At 36.2% G+C, this 24,290-nt stretch overlaps 1 protein-coding gene across 2 annotated transcripts in view; it reads left to right on the top strand.

Annotated features, from left to right (window-relative positions):
• Kpna1 (karyopherin subunit alpha 1) overlaps nt 1-24,290 on the top strand; it is a 79,096-nt gene that overhangs the window by 20,932 nt on the left and 33,874 nt on the right. Inside the window, exons 1-4 of one of the 2 annotated variants that reach the window (XM_023702196.1) lie at nt 5,261-5,383; nt 13,685-13,818; nt 20,180-20,287; nt 22,977-23,076. In XM_023702196.1, coding sequence (XP_023557964.1) covers nt 13,690-13,818; nt 20,180-20,287; nt 22,977-23,076 — 337 coding nt within the window. In that variant the 5' untranslated portion in view covers nt 5,261-5,383; nt 13,685-13,689. Of the gene's footprint in view, nt 1-5,260; nt 5,384-13,684; nt 13,819-20,179; nt 20,288-22,976; nt 23,077-24,290 lie in introns of those variants that run through there. The other variant, XM_004642192.3, reaches the window with a different exon arrangement.

Consider the following 24,290-nt stretch of genomic DNA (forward strand, 5'->3'; position numbering starts at 1 on the left):
TTGGAAACAACCAAGATGCCCATCACCTGAGGAATGGTTGAAAAAGATGTGGTATTTTTACACAATGGAGTGTTATTCAGCTATTAATGATAAACTTGAAGCCTTTATATTGATGTGCATGCCACTTGAACATATACTCGTAAGTGAAATAAACCAAACACATATAGTTTTCCTAGTATAAGATACTCAAAAGAAGAAATATAAATAGAAAGGGTATAATACAAGTAAAAGGAAAGAAGAATCTCGAGGACTAATCAAGAGGGGGAAAGAAGAGATAGGAAATACAACAATGTCAGTACATACAGTTATATGTAGAAGATGGGCAAGGCAATCATCCTGAGAATCTCCAGAAGATTTTTTTAATGTAGCTGTTAATTGGAAAGCTTCTTACCTTGACTAACTATACATACTGATACCTGTGAACTAAGCAACTGCACTGAAGATGGTAATCTGTAATTGTAGTTTCATGCTTGGAGTGCCTGTCATTCTGATCTTCTGAATACGGGATGCTTGTCACGACATGCCAGTTGCTGCTGTGAAGTCTCTCGGGTAGATGGTTGTTCAAAAAGAAGAGGGTGGTGAATGAAAGCAAAAGACAGGAAAAGGAATATTGTGGGAATGTCCTGCTTCAAGGTTGTATATGGTGAGATTTTTGGACTTATGTATAAGCATAAGAAGTATATCATTCTTTATGCCTATTTTTAAAATATATTCTAATTTTTAAATTTTTTTATCATACTTTATAGGGACTTAAAGTTCAACATATCAATACTTGATGAAAATACCTGTTCCATATTATGCCTAGTATGTTTGATATGCAGACAAATAGTGAGGTTAAGCTTAACAGCTTAAGTTCTATGGTAATAACAATAATCTTGTCTTCTGGATGGTTAACAACCTAAGTTTGCAGGCCAAAATTAGATGAAAAGGAGGGCTGCAAGGAAAGCAAACATTTTGGCCCTAGCCTTCCAAGGTCAAGTAAGACTCAGGACATATGAGAACTTGTACTGTAACGTCATGTAACTCGACAGTATCCCAAATTTTTTGATCAAGGAGATTATGGGGCCAAAGAGGAAAGTGATCGATGATGTATAATGTGCCTAAGGAGAGTCACATGGAGAGAAAACATTCTCTCAGTCTTTCACAGAGAGCACACTGGCCATGCAATGGCCGTGACTCATCCACATGGCTGACAGTGATAAACAATCTGAGGTACAGGATGTCAGGATAAATCCTGAGGGGATTTCACTGACCTTATCAGACCCAAAAGCTACAACTCTTGTTGCATAGGTCCTGCTTTACCTTGGCCTTAACCACCCAGCAGAAAAGTATAAAAACAAAATATAAGAAGTAAAGCCATGCTGTTATGTTGAGCTGTAGGGGACTCAGGTCAACAATTTCTGACATTGCCAGTCAAGCAGAAGACCCAATACTATTATGGACTACTGAACTCTTTTAGATTATTTTGCGGTTAACACACCTACAATATTCCAATAATGGAACTTAACAAAAAAAGGGGACACAGATGAATGTGCATTTTGTATCTTTGTATTCAAAATGGTTAGGATAGATACATAGTTACATTCTCTTAATGAATAGAGTGATTATTTCTAATGGTGTTTGTAGATGGGATATCATGTCCCCATTTTGTATAGCAATTAACCACCGGGAGGAATGTATGCAATGTGTTAATTATTGAAAGTGTTCTACCAATTTGATTTGAAATTGTCTCATTGCTATTTGTTTCTCAATAAAATTATGGAAGAAAAAAAAAGTGATCTTACAAGCGTCAGCTGTATAGCTCAGCGGACTAAGGTGCCTGCTTAGGCAGACACAGGGATGGTGGTGGTGGTGTTTCTGCCCCCTGGTTTGCTGTGCTGGCCCTGGGGCACACTGAGACTGCGATCGAGACTGGACTTGACTGTGTGTGCCTGTAGTCTAGCACTTGGGTGGGTGAAAACAGGAGGATCATTAAGAGTCTGATCTGTGTAATGAGACCCTTTAGACACTGTACTAAGTACATAAAATGAAAAAAAGAAAGTGATCTTACAGGAAAAAAAAAAAAGAAAAATGTTGCTGGAGGGCTGGCAGGATAGCTCAGCAGACTAAAGCGCCTGCTTAGGCAAGTACATGGATCCTGGTTCAATCTCCAGCACCACATGCTGCACCAGCCCCGCCTTGAGGGCAGGCTGAGCTGGCCAGAGTCCAGGTATAGTGACTCATCCCTGTAATCCCAGTCCTATGGAGGCAGAAAGCAGGAGGATCACCACAAGTTTGAGTTGTGTAGCGAGACCCTGCAGCAACCAAATACGTTTAAAAAAAAAAAAATGTTTGACATGGTGGTGCATGTATGTAATTGCAGCACTCACGAGGCTGAGGCAGAGAACTATTGTGAGTTCGAGGTCAACCTGAGATACATAATGGGTTCAAGGCCAGCCTGAACTATATAGTGAGACCCTGTTTTGGAAAACCAACCCAAAAGAAAACAAAAAAGAAAAACTTGGGGATGTAGCCCAGTGAGAAGGCCCTCGGTTCAACCTGTAGCATTATTGGAGGGGGGGGCATATAAGAATGGAGAAAACCAAAGGTATTAATTTTGACATGCTAATTATCAAGGCTGTTAAGTGTAAAAATATTGAAACATTTCAGTAGGTCATTTAATTCAATGGCTGCTGTAAAATAGTACAGTGTCAAGTAAGACATAGTCTGTTAAAAATAAGAAAAGTTCTTTATCTTTGCAAAAAAGTTAACAAGGTAAAAGAAAGATAAAATGGAAATGTGTATTTAATTCTTGATCTTCAAGAAGCACAAAAGTATAAAAATAGCGAGTTTCCTTAATTTGAAAATGAAAAGTTCTCTGAACACCTAAAGGAACTATTTTTACAGGCCCAAAAATTATCTAGACCAGTTAGTCTCTGTCTCTGTGTCTGTCTCTGTCCCTGTCCCTGTCACCATCTGTCAGAACTTTATTTTTAACTTACTGAGAACCCAAAGAACTGTTATTATTTTGTATCTCAGTGTTTACTGTATTAGAACTTTAAAAAGAAAATTGAAAAGCATGGAAACACAAAAGCTGATGCCATCACACATCACAAGGTCTTTAAAGAACTTAACAATGAAAAGGCATATAACATCTTAGTGAAAGTATGAAGATACTTGCGAGAAGCATTTTTTTCCACATGCATTCCTGTGTTAACAGTATGGTATGGAGAGAACCCATAGCCTCACAAAAACTGTCACATTGTTGTAATACTTATTTCAGTCATTTATTTATTTTGATTGTTTGTTTTTGTTTTTTGGGCAGAACCAGGGATTGAACTCAGGCCCTTGCTCTTGCCAGGCAAGCACTTATTCTACTAAGCCACTCCCTATTTATTTATCTTGAGAGAGAGGATTTTTATATGTAGTAATCTTGAATTCACCATGTAACCCAGGTTAGCCCAGAACTCTGGGCTGTCTTCCTGCCTCAGCCTCCTGAGTGCTAGGATTATAGTTGTGAGCTACCACACCTGGCTGGTTCACTTTTAAAAAGAATATTGGACAGTAACAAAAGTTTAAATGCATATACCTTTTTATCTTGAGGTTCTACTCCTAGAATTCATTTATCCATGTAATTATACAGATAAAAATAAATACATGAATAGAGTATTTGTTGCAGCTTTGTCAAAGAAAATTGGAGATAAAGTTATGTCTAGGGTTTGATTATGCTATAAAATTATTGTTAAAAATCTAATTGTGTGATTGATGTGGAGAATTGTGCAGAGTTGAAGCAGCATATAGAACTATATATATAGTTGTCCTATCAGTGTATGGTAGTAAATAAGAGAGTATGCACATGCTTATATAACCAGTTTTGAAGTGAATATACAGAGAACTTGATGGTGATTATGATTGGAAACCAGAGGAAGAACACTTATAATTTTTCCCTTCCATATTTGGATCTACTTCCACACCCCCTGGTTCTCACTAAAATTGAACCTTTTTATTGTAAAGACATCTCTAGCCTTTTGGTTTGCCTGGGCCATAATGAATGAAGAGGAATTGTGTTGGGCTACAAATAAGTATACTATATTGTATAAATAACAAAATTGCCTTTAAAAAATGTATTTGTTATTAAAACATTTTAATAAAAGTGGACAAATGGCCTGCAGGCTGCAGATTGGATATACAGATAATGTTAGAACTTAGAGCCTTGAAAGCATTTATGAGTTTTTAAAAATTAATGAAGAGGGAAGAGATGAGGAGGTGGAGGAAAGAAAAGAAAACCAAGTGTTCCTGGTGCTTACCTTTCTTATGTATACTTACTCATTGTAAAGAATGACGACTCTAGTAAGATGTGACTTACTGCTGTTATTCCTTATCAGTCACACTTTCTAACATCACTGCCTTTATAGTAAATTTACTTGTATCTGTTTTGGAGTGTATTTGAATTTCACCTGACAAAATCCTGTCCTTACCAGTCTAGCTAGCCATTATCTTCATGAATCCACCCTGATCACCTTAATCTTCTACAAGAGATTTTTCATTTTGAAGACTTAGAGTTATAGCCATTCCTTCATAGTTCAGATATGAGATTTGAGATATCAGAGTTATTTGCAGGAAGATGATTCCCAGGATGCCAGTGTTCTGTGGGTCTTGGGGACTGGGCTGCCTGCACCTCCCAAAATCCTGCAGGTACTTAGCAGACAAGTGCTTTGAAACAAGAATATGCTCCATCACACCTGTTCACTACAGCAGTGAGGTATTTGAGTGTTCAGTTATCAAATTGTGGTTATCCTTTATGTCAGAAGAATCTGAGGATTATGCACAAGAGTGTTAGGATAGATAAACAGCTACTTTCTCTTAGTTCACTGAGAATAAAAGTTTAAACTAATATTGTTTAGACAAGATGTCATGTCTGCATGTTGTCCTCTGAATAACTACTATGAAGACAACACTATGCAATGTATTAATTATTGTAAACATCCTACTAACCTGTTTTGAAACTTGCGTTGCTATATTTTTTCTCATTAAAATGAATAAAAATTATTTTTTAAAAATCTGAGGATCATACAAAAACAAAAATACAGAATTTCTGCTGAAATCAGTAGAGCCTATATAGCTGAAAGAAATTCTGCAGCAACTTTTGTTAGAAAGTATCTTAACTGTTTTAAAGTTCACATTCCTAAAATTCCAATATGGGTTTGAGTAGACGACAACCTGATTTTCTTTTCTTTTCTTTTTTTTTTTTTTTTTTTTTTTTTTTTGGCGGAACCAGGGATTGAACTCAGTCCCCTGCACTTGCTGGGCAGGCGCTTATTCCACTAAGCTATCTCCCTGGCCCCAACAGCCTGATTTTCAGGTGCTGAAGAAAGGACAGAGTGGGTCATTCAGAAGTAGTTAGGTATGTAGAAAAGCCATTAAAACATCAGATACTGGTAATGCTGATCATTTTAAAAAGCAGCATGAATCCAGTTCTTTCACTTGCACTGGTAGTAGCAGTAATAACAAGCAGGACTTCATTTCCTCTTTTCTACCAGGAAATAGACCAAATGCAGTGGCTACTGGGCCACAGCTTCACACACAAAAGAAGCATAATGGAAAAGAAAGCTGGTCAGAAAACTGACTCCACTCAGGACAGACAGTGGTAGAAGTCACTGAGCAGTTAGGCAATTGCAAATTAGGAGAAAGCTACTTGTAAACTTCCTTTTCAGAAATTCTCAGATTTCTTCAAGTAAACCTTACATGAAAGATTAAAAACTTTAGGAAAATTTGCAACAAATACACTTATGTCAGATATAACTCTTGTAGGTATATATAAGTGCTGAGTACAGTAAGGAAATTTGCTGAATCAAAGCAAGTTTCTAGGTCAGCCTGTATTTCAGTGCAGGTGTGGCCTGAAGTTGCAAAGACAAACTTAAAGTTCTGAGGGAGACATTGATTGGGTGAAAGACAGAAGAAACTTTGAGGTTTTTGTGTGGCCAGAATTATGCTTCTGTATGTCTTAAACACTTTTCAATTTGTCTGGTTAATGAATTTGAAAAAGATGACATAAACTCCAGCACAGTCATTTCCTTGCCTTCAGGGGATCTCAGAATAGCCTGGATGAGTTGAGGCTCAGGTACATCCTTTAAATTACTACTAGATTATGAGAGCTTGAGAAATAAAGCTGAAACAGTAAATATGAGGATGAGGGAATTTGACTGAGGACAATACGTTTTGAAGAAGAAACCACCTATCACAAGGCTCACAAGATCATGACATCCTGTCTTTTAACTGATGGGGTCAAGTTCCTAGAACCAGATTAGAAAATGCAATCTACTTGAGTAAAGTATCGCCTGGACTTTTGGGTCTTCACATTACCTCAGGATATATATGTACAGACTTTCAGATTTACAGATAGGAATATTATACATAAACCTGTGGGGTAAACTGTTAATTATAGTGGTGTTGCTGTCATTACAGATTCCAGTTTTTGGCATTCAGAAGCATTTTCCAAAACTTGTATTATTTATACTGTTTATAGTTACTTTTCTTGCAGAATTACACTTGAAGGAGGAAGACTTTGAAAGTAGTCATATATTTAGAACCGGTTGTTAACCGGAGCAGTACTATTCATGAAGACAGTATAAGAAGATGAACTTCTACTCTACCATATCTGGAATTTTAGCCACAGTCATAGCCTGGTGGTAACTTATAACTAGTTTTGTTCCAAGAAAGACCTTTACCTTCACAGATTTCATTCCCCTTCTCATTGCCTAACTGTAAAGGATGACTTTCCTAGACAAGAGAACTGTTACCGCAACAAAGATAACTAAGTCCTTTCATCCTCAGGTCTAAGACATAGTATGGTATATTTATTTGAAAAAAATTGAAGTCTTAAAATTAAAACTTGAATGAATATTTAAGAAAATTAATGATGTTTAATTTTTCTGAATGATACCAGTTATAGCAGTTGATAAAAAAGAACTAAGGAGTGCTGGCCGTATAGCTCAGTGGATTAAAGCACCTGCTTAGGCAGACACAGGGACCTGGGTTTGATCCCTGGCATGCCTTGCCGGCCCCACCCCCTGGGGCATGCTGAAACAGCCATTGAGACAGTGTGTGGTGGCACGTGCCTGTAATTCCAGTACTTGGGAAGCTGAAAACAGGAGAATCACTATGAGTCTGATCTGTGTAGTGAGACCCTGTAGACCCTGTACTAAATACATTTAAAAAAAACAAAAAAACAAAAAAAACCTAAGGAAATTATCATCTTGCAATTCCAATATAAACTCTACTCTAGATCATGGTGGTGAACCTAAGGCACATGTACCTCACCAGGCTGTATCATTGAAAGTTCTATGGCCAAGGATATATAGCTCAATGGTACAGTGCCTGCCTGGCAAGTACAAGGTCATGAGTTCAATACCTAGCACCAAAATTAAAAAAGAAAAAGATAAAAAGTATTCATCATTGTTGCTCTAGGTGCTAAACAACAGTGAATGATTAGGTCCATAAATGCACTGTAGGGCCAGGGAGATATCTCGGTGGTTGAGTTTGATCCCTGGTACTGTGTGCCGTGCTGGCCCCGCACTGAGCTGACCACTGAAACCGGGCATGATGGCACATGCCTGTAATCCCAGCATAGGGGAGGCTGGGACAGGAGGATCTCTGTGAATCTGAGCTGAGTAGCAAAACCCTGTACCAATAAATAAATAAATGATTTTTAAAAATTTAAAATAAGGGCAGTTTAAGATAAAAAAACAATTATTTTCATTACAGTATATCCACCTTTCAGACCCAGTCAATGATATAATATCATTGAATAAATGTCGTAGTCTGCCATAGTAAAAATGAGTTGGGCTGAGTGAAGTTGTATGTCAGAAATTGATTTTTGGGGCCGGGGAGATGGCTCAGTAGAATAAGCACTTCCCTGGCAAGCGCAAGGGTCTGAGTTCAATCCCCAGTCCTGCCAAATAAAAAAAGAAAAAAGAAATTGATTTTCTACAGTTCTGGGTGCTAGAAGTCAAGATCAGGTGAGTTTATAGTTAGGAGACATAGGTAAATATTCTAGCTCTGTCTTGTATTAAGTAACCCTGATCAGGTCACTTAATTTCTGTGAATCTCCTGATTCCTATTCCTATAATTTAAGTGTAACAAGGACCTCTACTAATGTACTCCCCAGTGAAACTGGGAGAAAATACTTTCCAAACTATCGTGTAAAAAGCCTCTGGAAATGGTCCTAAAGCATAATATAGTAAATAAAAAATGAAAAATACTGGCAGAAATGAAGGGTTAATCCAGTAAGAGTGTAGATATCCCACTTTCACTAGTAATTAGAATAACTAGGCAGAAAGTCAACAAGGAAACAGTACATAAATCAAGCACAGTAGTCCTCATTCTGGGGCATATATTCCAAGACCCTCGCTTGATGTTTGGAACAATAAATAATAGTAACACTTTATATAAGCATTACATTATTGCAACAATCATCTGTTAACTGAGATGGCTATTAAATGACTAATGGGTAGGTATTGTATATACCATATTACCACCAAAATAAGACCAAACTGGAAAGTAAGATCTAGTGCAGTTTTTTAGAATGCTTGCAATGTAAGCCCTACCCTGAAAATGAGCCCCAGTCAAGATTGTCAGCTAGACAGACAGGACATATTCACTATTTTCACGTTCATAATTCAATATATTGTGTGTTGTAACAGATATACTTAATGCACTAATGTGAAATTAACTTTCTGAATTGGTGCCTTCAGTTTTTCATTATTTTTGTGTGGAGCATCATTCTTAACTTCCATCAGTCTTGTTGCTACTCCTGTCCTGTAAATCTTCAGATAACACTTGATTTAATGTAAGGTGTGTGAAGTCTAACCTGAAGGGGTCATGACTTGGGTGAAGAATTTATGGGATAAAAATCACTGACGTCTGTGTTGCCAGTGCACGACAAGCAGGCTTTATAGACATGAAGTGCTCATTTAAGGAGAACTTTGTTGCTGGAAGTGAGAGATTAGGACCAGTGGTTTTACAGGAAATGAAGTTGCAAGAAATTCAGGTCAAGAAGGGTTCAGAGAGCTATGATGATGTTCTGGAAGAAAAAGACATGACTGTATTTAAACAAATGTAGACTTTTGTACTTGAATAAATATAGATTGCTGTATATGAAGACATACGACATCTCCTGAAAATATGCCCTATTGTGTTTTTGGAACAACAATTCCGAAAACCTGGTCTTTGAGGGAAACAGTGTAGCTGCATACAGTGAACCAAGGCATGATTCATATTCCATACAGAAAGATGGAGGGTGGTGTGAGATTTTTATCAACAATTAAAATGGTGTGCAATTTAAAACTTATAAATTATTTCTAGAAATTTCTATTTAATATGTTTGGATCTTGCTGGTCCTGGGTTACTGAAATTTGAGAAGACGACAGCACTTTGGGTATATGGTAGGGGAAGGGTTGTAATGTTCAGATCTGAACCAAGCTTCCCAGTCCATGTGAAACTAGGAAGGAAGGTGGGCCAGGAGTGCCGGGGGCAATGATGAAAGTATGTTACATGCATTTATAAAACTGCCAAAATGAAATTCGTTCATCTTTTTAACCAGGATGTACTAATAAAAAGTGGAGGGGAAAGAAGTTTGAAACAGAAGGGACATTATTAGTGACCTTGCAAAAATAAAAGGGTTTGGAAGAAGTACTGTAAAGTTATATCCCAATAAATTAAGTGACTCAGGTGAAATGCATAAATTTATTTGAAAAACAAAAAGTACTAAAACTTAAGACATCTGCACAGATTACTGCATAGTAATCTGCATAAGATGTGAAGATGCTTAATTAACTAGTTACAAAACTATAAACATAGAAAAGTAGGCCCATCTAATTTCACTGTTTAATTTTCCCAGACACTTAAAAGAAGTAATACTTTACTCAATCTTTTTTAAAAAAAATTTTATCGAGAAATAAATATGAATGAGACAGTTTCACAGCTGATTAATAGGACAGTTTTGATAATCAATACATTATACATTGTTATCTTCTTAGTGGCTATCCATAGTACAAGAAGCAGACAGGATATTCTGTCCAAACACTGTTACTACACCTCTTCTCTCTGAATTAAGTGAAAGTAGCTGTAAATTTATCCTATTTTGTATATATAAATACAAAATGATCATTCCTTTGTATCATTTTTTTTAATTGTCAGAGGTGAATATTCTATTGGCATCTAACTACTATAGGTGTTTGAATTCAACTAAACAATCTAACACTGTCTAGCAGTCTATAATATTAGTGGGTTATCCTCAGAAGTTATTGACTTGAGCGTTTTACAGCTCATAGTATTAATATAGCTTTACTTTATATACTTGGTTTTTATACTTTTCTGCTGGATGGTTAAGACCAAGATATAGCAAGACCTATATACCAAGGAATGTAACTTTTGTATCTGATAAGGTCAGCCAAGTACTCTCAGGATTTATCTTGTAGCCCTGTACCATCCTTTGTACGTCCTTTTGTCAGTGTCAGACATGTGGATGAGTCACAGCCATTGCTTGACCAATTTGCTCTCTGTGAAAACCTGAGAAAATATTTTTTCTCTTCATGTGACACTCCCCAGGCACACTATACATCATCGAACACATTCCTCTGTGACTCCATAATCTTCTTGATCAGAAAATTTGGAGCACAACTGAGTTACATGTTGTTACAGTACAGGTTCTCCTATGTCCTGAGTCTTCACTGACTTTGAAAGGCTAGAGCCAAAATGTTGGTTGATCTTGGCAGCCCTTCCTTTTCTCCAATTTTGATCTGCTAACTTAGGTTGTTAACCCTCCAGACAAAAAGCTAATTATTAACCTGTAATATATGCAGTTCGGTTTATCCTGTCTGTCTAAATATCAAACATTTTGGCATATCATGAAACAGGTATTTTCCATCAAATATTGATATGTTGAACTTTAAGTCCTTACAGAATATGAAGGAAAGATAATTATATAAAAGTAGAAATAAGCATTTACATATTTTTACAAAGAAATTTAGAAACCTAACCATATATGGAATTGTAAGTCCTTATACTAGGGAGACAATACGATATTTACAGATGTGGGTCTGGTTTATTTCACTAATAAGTATATCTTCAAGTGGCATCCACTTAAATATGACTTTACTCAATCTTTACAAAGTGTCTTCCAGAGGTGAAGATTGGGGAACATTTTCTTTCATCTTTTATATTATTCCGATAGAAAAGGCAGACAAAAGCTTCACAAGACTTCCACAGACAGTTCATCCAGGCCAGGTCAGTGATGAACCTTTTAGTGTTTGTTTCAGTGATAACAAACAGCCTGTATGGTACATATGCCATAGGTTTCTCATCACTGTGTAGTCAGTATGAATATGAAAATTCTCAGCAAATACTAACAAACTGAGTTTAACATCATATAGAAATACATACACATCATGGTCAAGTGGGATTTATCCCAGAAATGCAAGCTTGGTTTAAAGTCTAAAAACCGATCAAGGTAAAATTACATTGTCATCTCAGTATACACAGAAAAACAGTTGACAAATCCAACACCTTTTAATGATAAAAAGCATTCAGCAACTCTGTATTAGCTTTTCCACTGCTGGGACAAAATATCTGACTCTCAAAACTTAGTTAAATTGCTTGGCTCCAAGTGGAACAGCATGACAGAAAAAATGGCTTAGAGAATATGAAAAAGTAGGAGCTGTAGGCAAGAGTACACCCTTCCAAGCCATGACTTCCAGAACCCACTCCTTCAGTCAAGCCCTATGTTCTAGCAACTCCTGAATTTATCAATGGATTAATCCACTGATGAGTATAGCTCTTCCCATCCAATCACCTTTTAAAATTTTCATCTGAATGCATGAGACTTTGCATGGGGAGGGGGTAGAGGGTTGGAGGGGCATTTTAGATTTAAATCATAATAGGAATGGAAGGAAAGGGCCTGGGAGATAGCTCAGTAGAATGAGTGCTTGCCTGGCAAACTCAAGGGCCTTGAGTTCAATCCCTGGCTCCCCCCCCCCAAAAAAAAAGAAAGAATGGAAGGAAAATGCTTAACATGGTAAAGGGCATTTATAATAACATGCATGTATACTATTGAGCTGGTCAACAAGTTTTCTAGTCCATTCAAGCAGTTGTAACAAAACACCAGAGACTAGATGGCTCCTGAAACAACAGAAATTTGCTGGGTAAGGTGGTATATTCTTGTAATTGCAGCACTTGGAAGGCTGAGCCAGGATTGCCACTAGTTTGAGGCCAGCCTAGACTACTTAGTGAGTTCAGAGCCAGCCTGAACTACAGCAAGACCCTGTTTCAACAAAATAAAAAAAGCATGAAAAGGAAAATTCTTCTTTTGATTAATGCCTTCAAGAAAGGGAAGTCTTTCTGCTTCAACAGATAACCATCAAAAAGTGGAAAGATAACCTATAGAATGGGAGGACATATTTAGAACATACTTATAGATCGTATAGCTGATAGTTTTATCTAGAATGTATAAAGAACTCCTAAAAAACCTTTTATTAATACATGTTCGCAGTATATGATGATCACGTTCATTGGGGGGAATTGGTGCAAGTATATTGTAAAAGAATTCTTACAACTCATTAAGAAGATAATCCAGTTTAGAAACAAAAGGATCTGGGTAGATTATTTTAATGGGAATGTTATAGTTAGCAAATAATTATGTGAAATGGTGTTGGATTTCATTGGTCATCAGGGGATTGATTCCTACCCACTAGAATGGTCAGAATTAAAAGGTCATAATAGCAAAGTGTTGGTGAGGAGGTAGAGAAATTGCCACCTCATATGTGCTGCTGATGGGCTTATAAAATGGTAAAGCTGCTTTGACTAAACAGTTTAGTAGTTCTCTCAAGATTAAACAGTGTGTAACTCAGTGGTTCCACTTCTAGTATATAAGAAAAAGAAATAAAAATATGTCTATGCAAAAACTTGTCTACACGTTTGGTTGTTTTTGTTTTTTGCAACAGGATCTCTATAGTTCAAGCTGTCCTTAAACTTACTAAGTAGCCCAGACTGTTCTCAAACTTTCAGTGGTCCTCCTACCTCAGCTTCCTGATTGCTGGGATTACAGGTGTACACCATCATGTTGGACCACAAGTGTTTACAGGACTGTTGTTCATAATGACAATACATTAATGACTCAAATATCCATTAACATGATGATGGAGTATAATTCACTATATATGTAAAATGGAATAGTATTCAGCCATTAAAAGGAATGAAGTACTTATATATTTTACAATGTAAATGTACTTTGTAAACTTTTATGCTTATGAAAGTCATAAAGGATTGCATATTGTGTGATTCTTTTCATATATGATAATCTAAAATGGAATAGGAATGATAGCTAAAGGATATAAGATTTTTTTTCTCCTTTTTTTTTTTTTTTTTCTGACTTTATAAATTTATGGTGCCGGGGATTGAATCCTCATGCATGCTAGACAAGTACTGTCCACTGAGCTGCATTCCCAGTCGCAAGTGTTTTGAGAGCTGATGAAAATACTCTAAAATTCACTATGGTAATGTGATATAATAAACTATATATTTTAATAAAGCTGTTAAATATAATTTCTAGTGTCTAAACTAAACATATGTATGCTTAAGGCTGAGCTTGTGGAATAAGAGAACTTTTTTATTGTAAGCTAGCTCCTCTGTTCTCTTTCCTCTCTTGTAGAAATCATGACCACCCCAGGAAAAGAAAACTTTCGCCTGAAAAGTTATAAGAACAAATCTCTAAATCCTGATGAGATGCGCAGGAGGAGGGAGGAAGAAGGACTGCAGCTACGAAAACAGAAAAGAGAGGAGCAAGTAAGTCTTCTATCTTTGCTCATTCCTTTCAGAACAATGTTCCATCTCAAGCTGGCAACTTCCCTCTTTTTATTTTAACCGTGATGTATCTGTGTTCTCCTTTCCTTACACTATCAAACCACTATTTTTAGAAAGGGAAGAAGTGGTACTGAAAAATTGAATACAAGAATGGGAAAATTACTCAGGTTTTCATTTTCTCAGTAAAAACACTGCTTACTTTTTTGGCCTTGTTTGTTTTTAGTTTCTTTAATTTTTCTACAATTGCAGCTTCCTTAAGATTCTTGTGCGTATTTCATTAATGAATTCTGAAATGACCAAGAATCATTGTCTTTATGGTTTTAATTTGAAAAATTGCATACAAAATGAAGGATACGCATCTATTCTCTAGGTTCAATAATTGTTTTCAGTTTGTGTCCTATTTCATATCTGTCTTCACTTTTTTTTTACTAGCTAATATTTTAAAATAAATTTCAGGAAATATATCTATCTTATGACTGTATTAATTCATGAGGGCATTTAAAAGGACATGATTTTTTAAAAATCATTTTTAAGCTAATAGCTTAAGACAATTTAGGACTTAGCTTCACTTTATCTTCTTCGAAAAATTTTGGGTGTGGTGGCATATGCCTCTGATCTGTGGCAGTTTTGGGAAGCTGAGGCAGGATGGTTACCATGAGTTCTAGGCCCGTCTGGGCTATAAAGTGAGCCCTGTCTCAAAAAAACAAAATAAACCCCCCAATATTATAGTTAGTTGGAAGTCTACTATATTCATTGTATGATATCTGAAAGTACTCTGGGCTTTAATAAATAACTGGATTTTGTCATTTCATTTGTGCCAACTTGTATTAAGAGAACTGATAAAACAGATCCACTTCATGTGGTGCTCATGCCTTTAATCCTAGCACTCCAGGAAGCTGAAGCAAGAGGACTGCAGATAATCCTGGATGGTTTAATAACTTAATGAGACTGTCTCAAAATTTAAAAAGGGGCTGGGGATATAGCTTAGTTTGAAGGACATGGGTTTAGTCCCCAATGCCACCTCCCCAACCCTCTCAGAAAACTGGCTTCCTTATACTACAACAGTACTTATATCATGTGTAGTTTGTAAAATAATGACCATCAAGAAATGCAAAATTACTTATTTAGCTCTGCACAGTTGCTTTTTCATCTGTCTGGAAAAATCTCTGGCTTCTGCCAACAGAGCATCTAGATTTGAAAATGCTATGATTACATGGTGCTGTTAAGTGTACCAAGATGCCTGCATCTTTATGGTCATTCTTTTAGTAGATCAGAATTTTTATCTAGGTGCGTATATCACCTCTAGCAAGATAACAGTGACAGACCAAACTAAAAAATTACATTTTTGCATACCAGTGTACTAGTTGGTGCCATTCTGATTGAGCTAGTACTTAGTTTGAGGAATGCTTTGTATTCACTGTTGAAATATTTTAAATTACATAGCTTCCTGGTGAACCAGTGTGAGTAAATAATACATAATGTGGTTTCCATAGGGGTGAAGAGTGATGGCTTGTTTGATATTTCTACTTAAAAGAAATACTTCCTGGAATAACCAAGTTGATAAATGTGGACATCCAGTGTTTCCCTCAATTTAGTTCGCTAACAAGTCTAGGCATTCTGTAGTCTTACCAACGATATAGTATACAAATCATGATTATTTTAGCACAGCCAGACTAGGAAAACTCATACTTCATAGAGGATTTAGGAAAGTCTTGGCTTCTGTCATGGAAATTAGCTCTAGACTTAGCACTGCTCTAGAGATCTGCCTAACAAATCATAACAAAAGGTGCAAAAGTATCAAATTATTTCAGTATAGGTACATATCAGAGTAGAACTCAAGAATATTTATAGAAATACAGAAATAGCCAGTATTAGCAAGGTAAAATTGAAAATATCTGGCATCTAAAGAAAGCTTGCCAAGTATACAGGAAAGCAGGAAAATACGTCTTACAATGAGAATGTTCATTTGAAAGTGCAGTAGATGTTAGATTTAGCAAAGAATGACTTTAAAGTAGTTATAATAACTATATTCTGTATAAAAGATTGAAATTAAACTTCTGCAGATAAAGAATATGATGCTTAGATGAAAGGTGATACTGCTGTGATCAGTAGCAAGTTAGACGTTGCAGAAGAAAAGAGTAGTGGATTTCAAAGCTTAGAAGTAGAACTATCTAAAATGAAGGAGGTATATAAACACACACACACACATACATATACACATGCTATAGGTGTGCTGTGAGACTTCAAAAAAGCTGATACATGAATAATTGGAGTTCTCAAAGGTAAAGAAATGAGAAGAAAAAAATTCTTTAGATAACAGCTGATGACTTGATATAATTAGTGAAAACTATAAATCCACTGAATAGAAAAATTAGTGAATCCCAGTCACAAAAAAAATATGCAGAAAATTATGTTATGGCATATTATAACCTACATACTCAAAACCAGTCATAAAAGTCTTAAAAATATAGAGTAGGGGACCACCCACTTGGGCCCCCCTCCTGTCCCCTTCTTGGACAGGAACTTTCTTTCCCTCAGTAAATGTATTCTGTTCATAAAAAGATACAGATAGATAGATAAGATAGATAGTAAAAAGCACCAAAAGCATACATTGGAAAAAGGACAGTTTCTTCAATAAATAGTGCTAGGAAAACTGTATATTGGTATATAGAAGAATAAAACTAACCTTTATCTCCATGTATAAAATTAAAGTGCATCAAAGATGTAAGATTTGAAACTATATATTGGAAGAGAACATAGGGGAAATACTTTGGAAAAACAGATTGTCTTTATTCTCATACCACACAATACAGAAGACTTCTGTTACCTCAAAAGTAGTAGGCACTTTTCTGTACTTGCAAGCAGTAAGTCAGTTCTTCAGGCAGTATATACCAGCTGAGTGTCCTATAGTCCTGTTCAGTTCAGACACTGCCTGGAAATAGTTAGATACAGGGTGATCTCAGTTCTTAACTCTCGTCCTCCTCCTCCTCTCCATGTTAGATGCCAGTTGCAAACACTAAATTGTTTTATCTATACTTTTGTCAGTTATTGATCAAGAATCATTTCTTTGGTTTGATTTATTTGCTGGAGCAGTTCACAGAACTCAGGAAGTGTTTACTGTTTTATTATAAAAAGGCACAAGGAATTAAGGTGAAGAGATGTGTGGGGTAAGGTATGGGAGGAGCCCAGAACTTGTAAGCCATCTTCAGTCATGCTATCTTCAAACAATCTCCATGTGCTCTACTCTCTGGAAGCTCTGTGAATCCTTTCTTTTTGAATATTGATGAAGACTTCCATTCATCTCTAATGCTAATAGACTTGAGTAGGGAAACCCAGCAAGGACTATTTTAACATTCTTATCTCTGTACCTTGTTTCTCCATGTTTTTCCCCCCTTTCTAGAATTTAATGAATCAAAATTATATTGCAGTGGTTCTCACAAACATCATGCTTTGAAACTTTTTTAGTCTAATTAATTCCCATGTGTTACTTGTATCACTAAGCACACATACACATTTCTCATCCTTTAAGAAGAAAATTCTAACTGAAATTACAGACACAAATGCCATAAGGTTATGCCCTCATAAACTTACCATAAGTTGAATCTATTGTATGTTTCAAATGCATTTGATTCATTAGAAGTAGAAGATATATAAAGACACTTTACAGACATGACAGGATGTTAAAATATAAAGCACTTGCCCAGAATATCCTGTCCTGCATGCCGTGCCAGCCCCACCTCTGAGGTGTGTGCTGAGCCCATGACCTAGTCTGGGCGTAGTGGTGCACACCTGTAATCCCAGCACTGGGGAGGCTGAAAACAGGAGGATCACTATGCGTCTGAGTTGCATAGTGAGACCCTGTATCAAATACATAAATGAGAAAAAGGGGAGGAGCAGAATATTCTGGCAACCCAGAGAACACTCTGGACTGTCAGTTGTTTACCCTCATGATTGAGTGTGGCACTTGCAGATCATTGCCATTACCTGGCATCAAGCAAAAGTACTATATCACAGTATTAAATAGCCCAGGAAAAGATGACACTTGAATTACGCTTTCAGTTTAATGCACACTGCTTTTACAACACAGTGATTGGAAAGTGTTGCCTCCCATCCAAATGGGAGGGCCTCAATAAGGAGGTCTCTCAAAACAAAGCCTCAAATTCAAAAACAGAACCATTATAAATCAGGAATTAGCAAATGGGTATGACATGAAATGAGAAATGCAATAAATATGTATGAAAAGGGTACATGCCTTGCTTCTCCATGTTTTAAGGTAGGGATCCTCCCTCTAGAATGAAGAGTCTTAATCATCTATTAGGGCTAAGTCAGAAAGTTTCTTTATGGTCAACTCTAAGACAGAACGGGGAAAATGGGCATCATGGTGCATGCCTGTAATTCCAGGACTTAGGCTGAGGCAGTAGGATTGCCATGAGTTCCAGGCCAGCCTGGGTTACATAGTGAGTCCCAGGTCAGCCTGGTCTGCACAGTTAGACCAGGTCTCCTCTATATGTATAGAGAGAGGAGATTTATGTGACCATTGCAAAAGAGAAAGTTTTGCTTTGTGGATTGATACCAAAATTTGTATGTATATGTATCACCTATTGGGAAAAGCAGTGCTTTGGATAATACCCTGAAAATACAGTTGACAGAAACAAAAATGAAAAGCAGGATTATATCAAACTAAGAAGGTTCTGCACAGCAAAGTAATCAGCAGAGTGAAGAGGCAGCTACCTGTCTAGAAACTGATACCCAGAATATGTAAGGAACCAAAAACTCAACAGCAAAACAATAATCTGATTTAAAAATGGATAAGTGATCTGAACAGACATTTCTCAAAAGAAGATATAAAATGGCCAAGGAGAATGTGAAAAAAGATCAACATTGCCAATCAGGAAAATGCAAATCAAAATCTGTAAAGAAATCATCTTATTAGAATGGCTGTAATCAAAACAACAAATAAAACTCCTTACAAGGATAGAGAAGGGAAAATGTTACATACTTTGTACACAGCTGGTAAGAGTGTTGGGACTGTTTAGTAACCATTATATAAGATACTATAGAGCTTTAAGAAACTAAAAAAGAACTACTGTGTGCTCCAGCTATCCCATTACTGGATATATAGCTAAAGGAAATGAAATTACTGTATCAGAGATACCTGCACTCTGTTGTTTACTGTAGCACTAACCATAGTTAATACTGTACCCAAAGAACAAGTTAGGTATTCCCTCTGCTTGTGTCTTGTGGAAGATGATTATGCACTCATCAGTACTAAATTAGACTTAAAGGGAACCAACCATCTGTAGATCTTTGGAGTTCTCTGTATGTTAATTTCCTTCTTAATACTCTACCTTTTGAATTCTGTGTCTTGGCCTCCTCAGTTCTAAACTTGTAACTCAGGGAACATCTAAGCTATGTTTGCATTTGCTTCCCTGCATCTCAGCCTAGAGATTCTTGAGGCAGTAACGTAAGGCATCCATGGATCTGATCTTGTGTATTTCTTCTCTGAGGAATCAATATCTATTGTAATTTTGTAAAAAATTATACAATATTTATGTATTTTTTCTGCTTCTTAGTTGTTTAGGATGGGAAGATATGTTACTATTTCTCCTTCATGGCTAAATGAGTAAGTGTTCTGATACGATTCTCAAGGCTATAATGAAAAGCATCTTACGGGGCTATGGAGAGAACTGTTCTTTCACTGTGCAAATCAGTAGATGCTTTAAAGTAGTGTTCAAGGAATCCTTATTTGTTGTCACTAATTCTTAGGCTGAGAAAGAGCTTTAGACCAGTATTGTTTGTTTCTGTCTTTCTTTGCAAAATTATTTTAATAAGTGAGGAGTGAGAAAGAAACTGGCTCTGCCTAGTGAGCTTGGGCCAAACAAAAGCGGAAACAACAGAGTAGAGGTACACCCTGGAGGATGCAGAGCAGCTGTCATAAAGAAAGCCACTATTGTTGGGGAATAAGATGAAAGTAGTAAACATACTGCCATCATGTATGTCATTTCCCTTGATGCCCTGTTAAGACCATCCTGTTTTCTGCTTCACATAGAAGAGATGTTAGAAATGGCCAAGCTCCAGATCCTTTTGTACCTTTTTTTGTAATATGCACACACAAGACCTCTAAGGTTTTATCTCAATCAAGTATTGGTTATGCATATATAATAGTGATAATAAATTCTATTATTCAAAACTTTATAGAGTTTTGAAGGTGACTTTCAAGGAACTCCATTCCTTTTGCCTTTTTTTTTTAATTTTTTCCTTTTGCCTTTAAATGAAATGTCTGGTATTTGGATGCAAAACTCCTTTGTGTTAAAACTGCATTACTAATAGCTTCATTTTTCAGTTATTCAAGCGAAGAAATGTTGCTACAGCAGAAGAAGAAGCAGAGGAAGAAGTTATGTCAGATGGTGGCTTTCATGAGGCCCAGATTAATAACATGGAGATGGCACCAGTAAGTACAATGATAAAAAGGGCTGTTTTTCTTTTGTTTTGTTGTGTTTTAGGGTACGGTCTATAGGGTGTTCAGGGTCTGTCTCACTACTAGATCAGACTTTAGTGATCCGCTTGTTTATACCCTCCCAAGAGCTGGGATTATAGGCACGCGCCCAGTCTCAATTGCCATCTCAATGTGCCTGGGGCAGGGCTGGCACAGCAGGCCTGGGGATGGAACCCCCGGCCTCTGTGTCTGCTTGCAGATGCTTTAATCCGCTGAGCTATTTGGCTGGCCCCAAGGACTGTTTTTTGAAGATATGAGATGTGATCTCTTTCTGAGCTTAATAAATGGATAAGGTTATATGGCTACAAAAGGTACTTGATGTTTCATTTTTAAAAAGAAGCTATATCACTTAGTGTTTTATTGTATTTTGAATAATGTTCTTAAACAAAATTAACTAAATTGTGAAAATTAATTCAGCTGTAAAACTGACAAAGACTATGTCAAAACATTCCACTGTGCTATATAAATTTGTATAATTATTGTGTATCAATTAAAGAATTAAAATTACCCCTTAAAAGGGGCAATTATAAAATCAGCATATATATGATTTTTAAAAGTTGATTATCAGAACTGTTGCAATATTCTGTTATAAAAAGTTTTGTGACTTTTTTGACTTACATAGTTACAAAAATTATGCCTTGTGTAGATGATTCATATGTATTTCTGTGTATTATAAGTAGATAGTTTTTAAATAGATTATATATACTTGTTTCAAGAGAAAAGTATCTCTTGCCTTATTCATCCAATATTTTTACTCATTGACAACCATCATTACTCAGTTCTTACTCTTCTATAGAGCTTTTGTTTGTGAAGGAAAGTAGATGCTCCATATCCACCTGACCTTTTTTTTTTTTTCTGTGCAAGTGGTAGTATATTATGGACAGTATTTTCTAGGTTTTTTTTGAATTTCCCTTCATAGCTCTAGCTGTACCTGTTTTCTTTTGGAATTGAGAAGGGAGTATATTTCTTTTGTAGTTGATTTAGACATTGTTTCTCATGCTGCCATTTTCTAGGGCTTTCAGAAATTCAGTCTTTGCAATTTAAAAATTAAGTGGATCTATTGTTGCATATTGTATATTGGGTATTAAATGAATATGCTGTTTTGTGGATTTTATTATGGTTCTTCAGAGAAAGAGAAACCATACAGGTATTCTTAGATGTTAGATATTGCCTACCAACCACCTAGCATTTACGTTCAGTGGAACATTTTTATAGTTCATCTTGTGGACTCTAACTTTTCTTTTTTCTTTTTTTAATTTTTATTTATTTATTGTGTGTGTGTGTGTGCGTGTGTGTGTGGCCAGCTCAGCCCACCAGGGGGCGGGGCTGGCTGGTATGTGGTGCTGGGGGATTGAACCGTGGTCCCTGTGCTTTGCTTAGCTTAGCTTAGCTTGTTCTAAGTAGGTGCTTTAGACCACTGAGCCATCTCACCAGCCCCTAACTTTTCTTAATATATGAACTTCGTTTCATTGTGACCAGTGGTCCTGAGAAGAAACTGATAGTGGGCATGAGCAAGAATATAGCAGGAAACAGAAAAAGCTTTTGAAATTAGTAAAATACAGGGGGTGGAGGGTGGTGGAGTGCGGGGGAGTGCATGCCTGCAATCCCAGAACTCTGGGAAGCTGAGGCAAGAAGATCACAAGTCTAGCCCACCTTGGGCAGCCTATCGAGACCCTGTTCTAGCTGAGTGTAAAGGCCCTGTGTTCAGTCCCTAGTACCAAACACCTTGTCTGCACCAGGTTGTGGTAAAGTGAGAAAGTAGCTTTAATAAAGCAAGAAAATTAGAATTATAAATAAGTTTTAAGAGTCAACTGTTGAATTTGCAGTGGTTAGAATTTATGATTTATATAGAACCACTATCTGCTCCTTCAGTAAGTATGAGCCAAACATTTGTATTGCTGTATGCCAGACATTAGTGATACAGTGGTGAAGTGGATAGTGTCTTGCTTTAAAATGTTCTACAGTTGAGGGCTGGGGAGATACCTTAGTAGAATAAATCCTTGCCTGGCAAGCACAAGGTCCTGAGTTCATTCCCTGGTACCACAAAAAAATATAAATAAATAAAAAAAATAAAATATTCTACCGTTGAAACAACATATGACATCTCTTTAGTATGTACAATTGTTTCTATGTATCAGTTAAAATGAATTTGAAACAATACAAAGAGAAGGTCTTTGGTTTTCAGGTAAAGTAAACTGGGGTAATCCAGACATTAACAAATAAGAAGGAAAAATATCTAGAAGCGACCAGAGGCTGGGCATGGACTTAAGATAGGATGATGTGACAGAGCTAGAGCAGCTGCTTTAATTTTAGAGGTCTTAAAAAGCCATTGTTTAAAACTTAATATTTAATTTCTATAATAACAGCTAGCTAAGCGCTAAACAAGGAGAGGAGAGATAGCCTCTTGTGTTAGCATTTGCTACTGAGATGACTTTCTTATGACTGTGAGTTTTTAAATAATAGAATTTGGCTTTATTACATCACTAATTGTTTTATATACTTTTAGGTATAAATATTATTCTACCTGTATTAATATCTGGAGAAATATGGCTAACTTGATACTTGGCTATAATACAATAACTTATCTTTGTTTTTAAGTGGAAGTTAATGTCTTATTACATTTGCTTTGTGTTTGTGATCCCAGGGTGGTGTTATTACTTCTGATATGATTGAGATGATATTTTCTAATAGCCCGGAGCAACAGCTTTCTGCAACACAGAAATTCAGAAAACTGCTTTCAAAAGGTGAGCTCTAAATATGAATGTAACTTTTCATCTCTATAAAGTATTCCTTTTCCATAATGTTTTCATGTCTCAAATAATTTGATTTGAAGTATGTTTTTATTCCTTTTATTTGGGCCTTGGGGTGGTAGGTCGAGACAGGGTCATGCTGGCTTTGATCTCACTGTGTAGCCTAGGCTGGCCTCAAATTTGGCAGCAATTCTCCTACCTCTGTCTTTTAATTGCTGGGATTACAGGTGTGTGCCACCATGCTTGACTAAAGAGTATTTTTAGAATTAATTTTAATTTTTAAAAAATTAAAAAAAATTTTTTTTTGAGACAAGGTCTCTCCGTATAGTTCATGCTGGCCTTGAACTCATGGCAATCCTCTTGCCTCAACCTTCTGAATACTGTGATTATAGGGGTATATGCCACACCAGGCTTGAAATATATTTCAGCCTGTTAGAAAAAATTGATATATGTAAATATGCATGATTTTGAACAATGCCTTTTCGCTTATTTGTTTGAGATCTGACCTTTAATTTTTCAGCTATGCTAGAAAAGACCTTAGTGAATCATAGTCAAGATCTTAATCTGGAGAAACTCCACTCTTACTTATAGAAAATTTCTGTTGATTTTAATGTTAGTAATTTACTCCTGAAACTTAAGTATGGATTTACTAGTAGGTAGGATAGCTTACTACCCTTTTATGATTAGTATAGAATGGAGTATGGTACTTACTGTCACCCCAAGCAAGTAAAGATAATTTAAACCTTATTAAAATGTTCATAGTAAATACTTCATCCTGCCTTACCCTGTAGTAAACTATGGTTGTTTAGAATCATTAGTGAGTTAAAAACTTAGCATAATAAAAACTTAACACCATGACACATGAAAATGTATCTTTTGTATCTTATTTTTATTTATTTCTTTTTCCGGAACCAGAGATTGAACTCAGGCCCTTGCATTTGCCAGGGAAGCGCTTATTCCACTGAGCCATCTCTCTGGCCCCAATCTTTTGTATCTTACATGAAAGAAAAAATGTATCATGCTACTCTTCTAGAAAAAAAAATGGTCTTTTTTTCAGCATGTTGAGAGTAGTGCTTTTTTTTTTTTCACAGAATGTCTCTTTTTAAGTAATCACTTTACTCATTTGTGCATGTAGTTTAGTTTACTAACATGTTTCTTAAAAAATGTGCAAACTAGAATATGATGCAGTAGATGTGTTCTTTTCTTTT

The sequence above is a fragment of the Octodon degus genome, unplaced genomic scaffold (genome assembly GCF_000260255.1).
Source record: "Octodon degus isolate 3935 unplaced genomic scaffold, OctDeg1.0 scaffold00147, whole genome shotgun sequence".
Classification (NCBI taxonomy): domain Eukaryota; kingdom Metazoa; phylum Chordata; class Mammalia; order Rodentia; family Octodontidae; genus Octodon; species Octodon degus.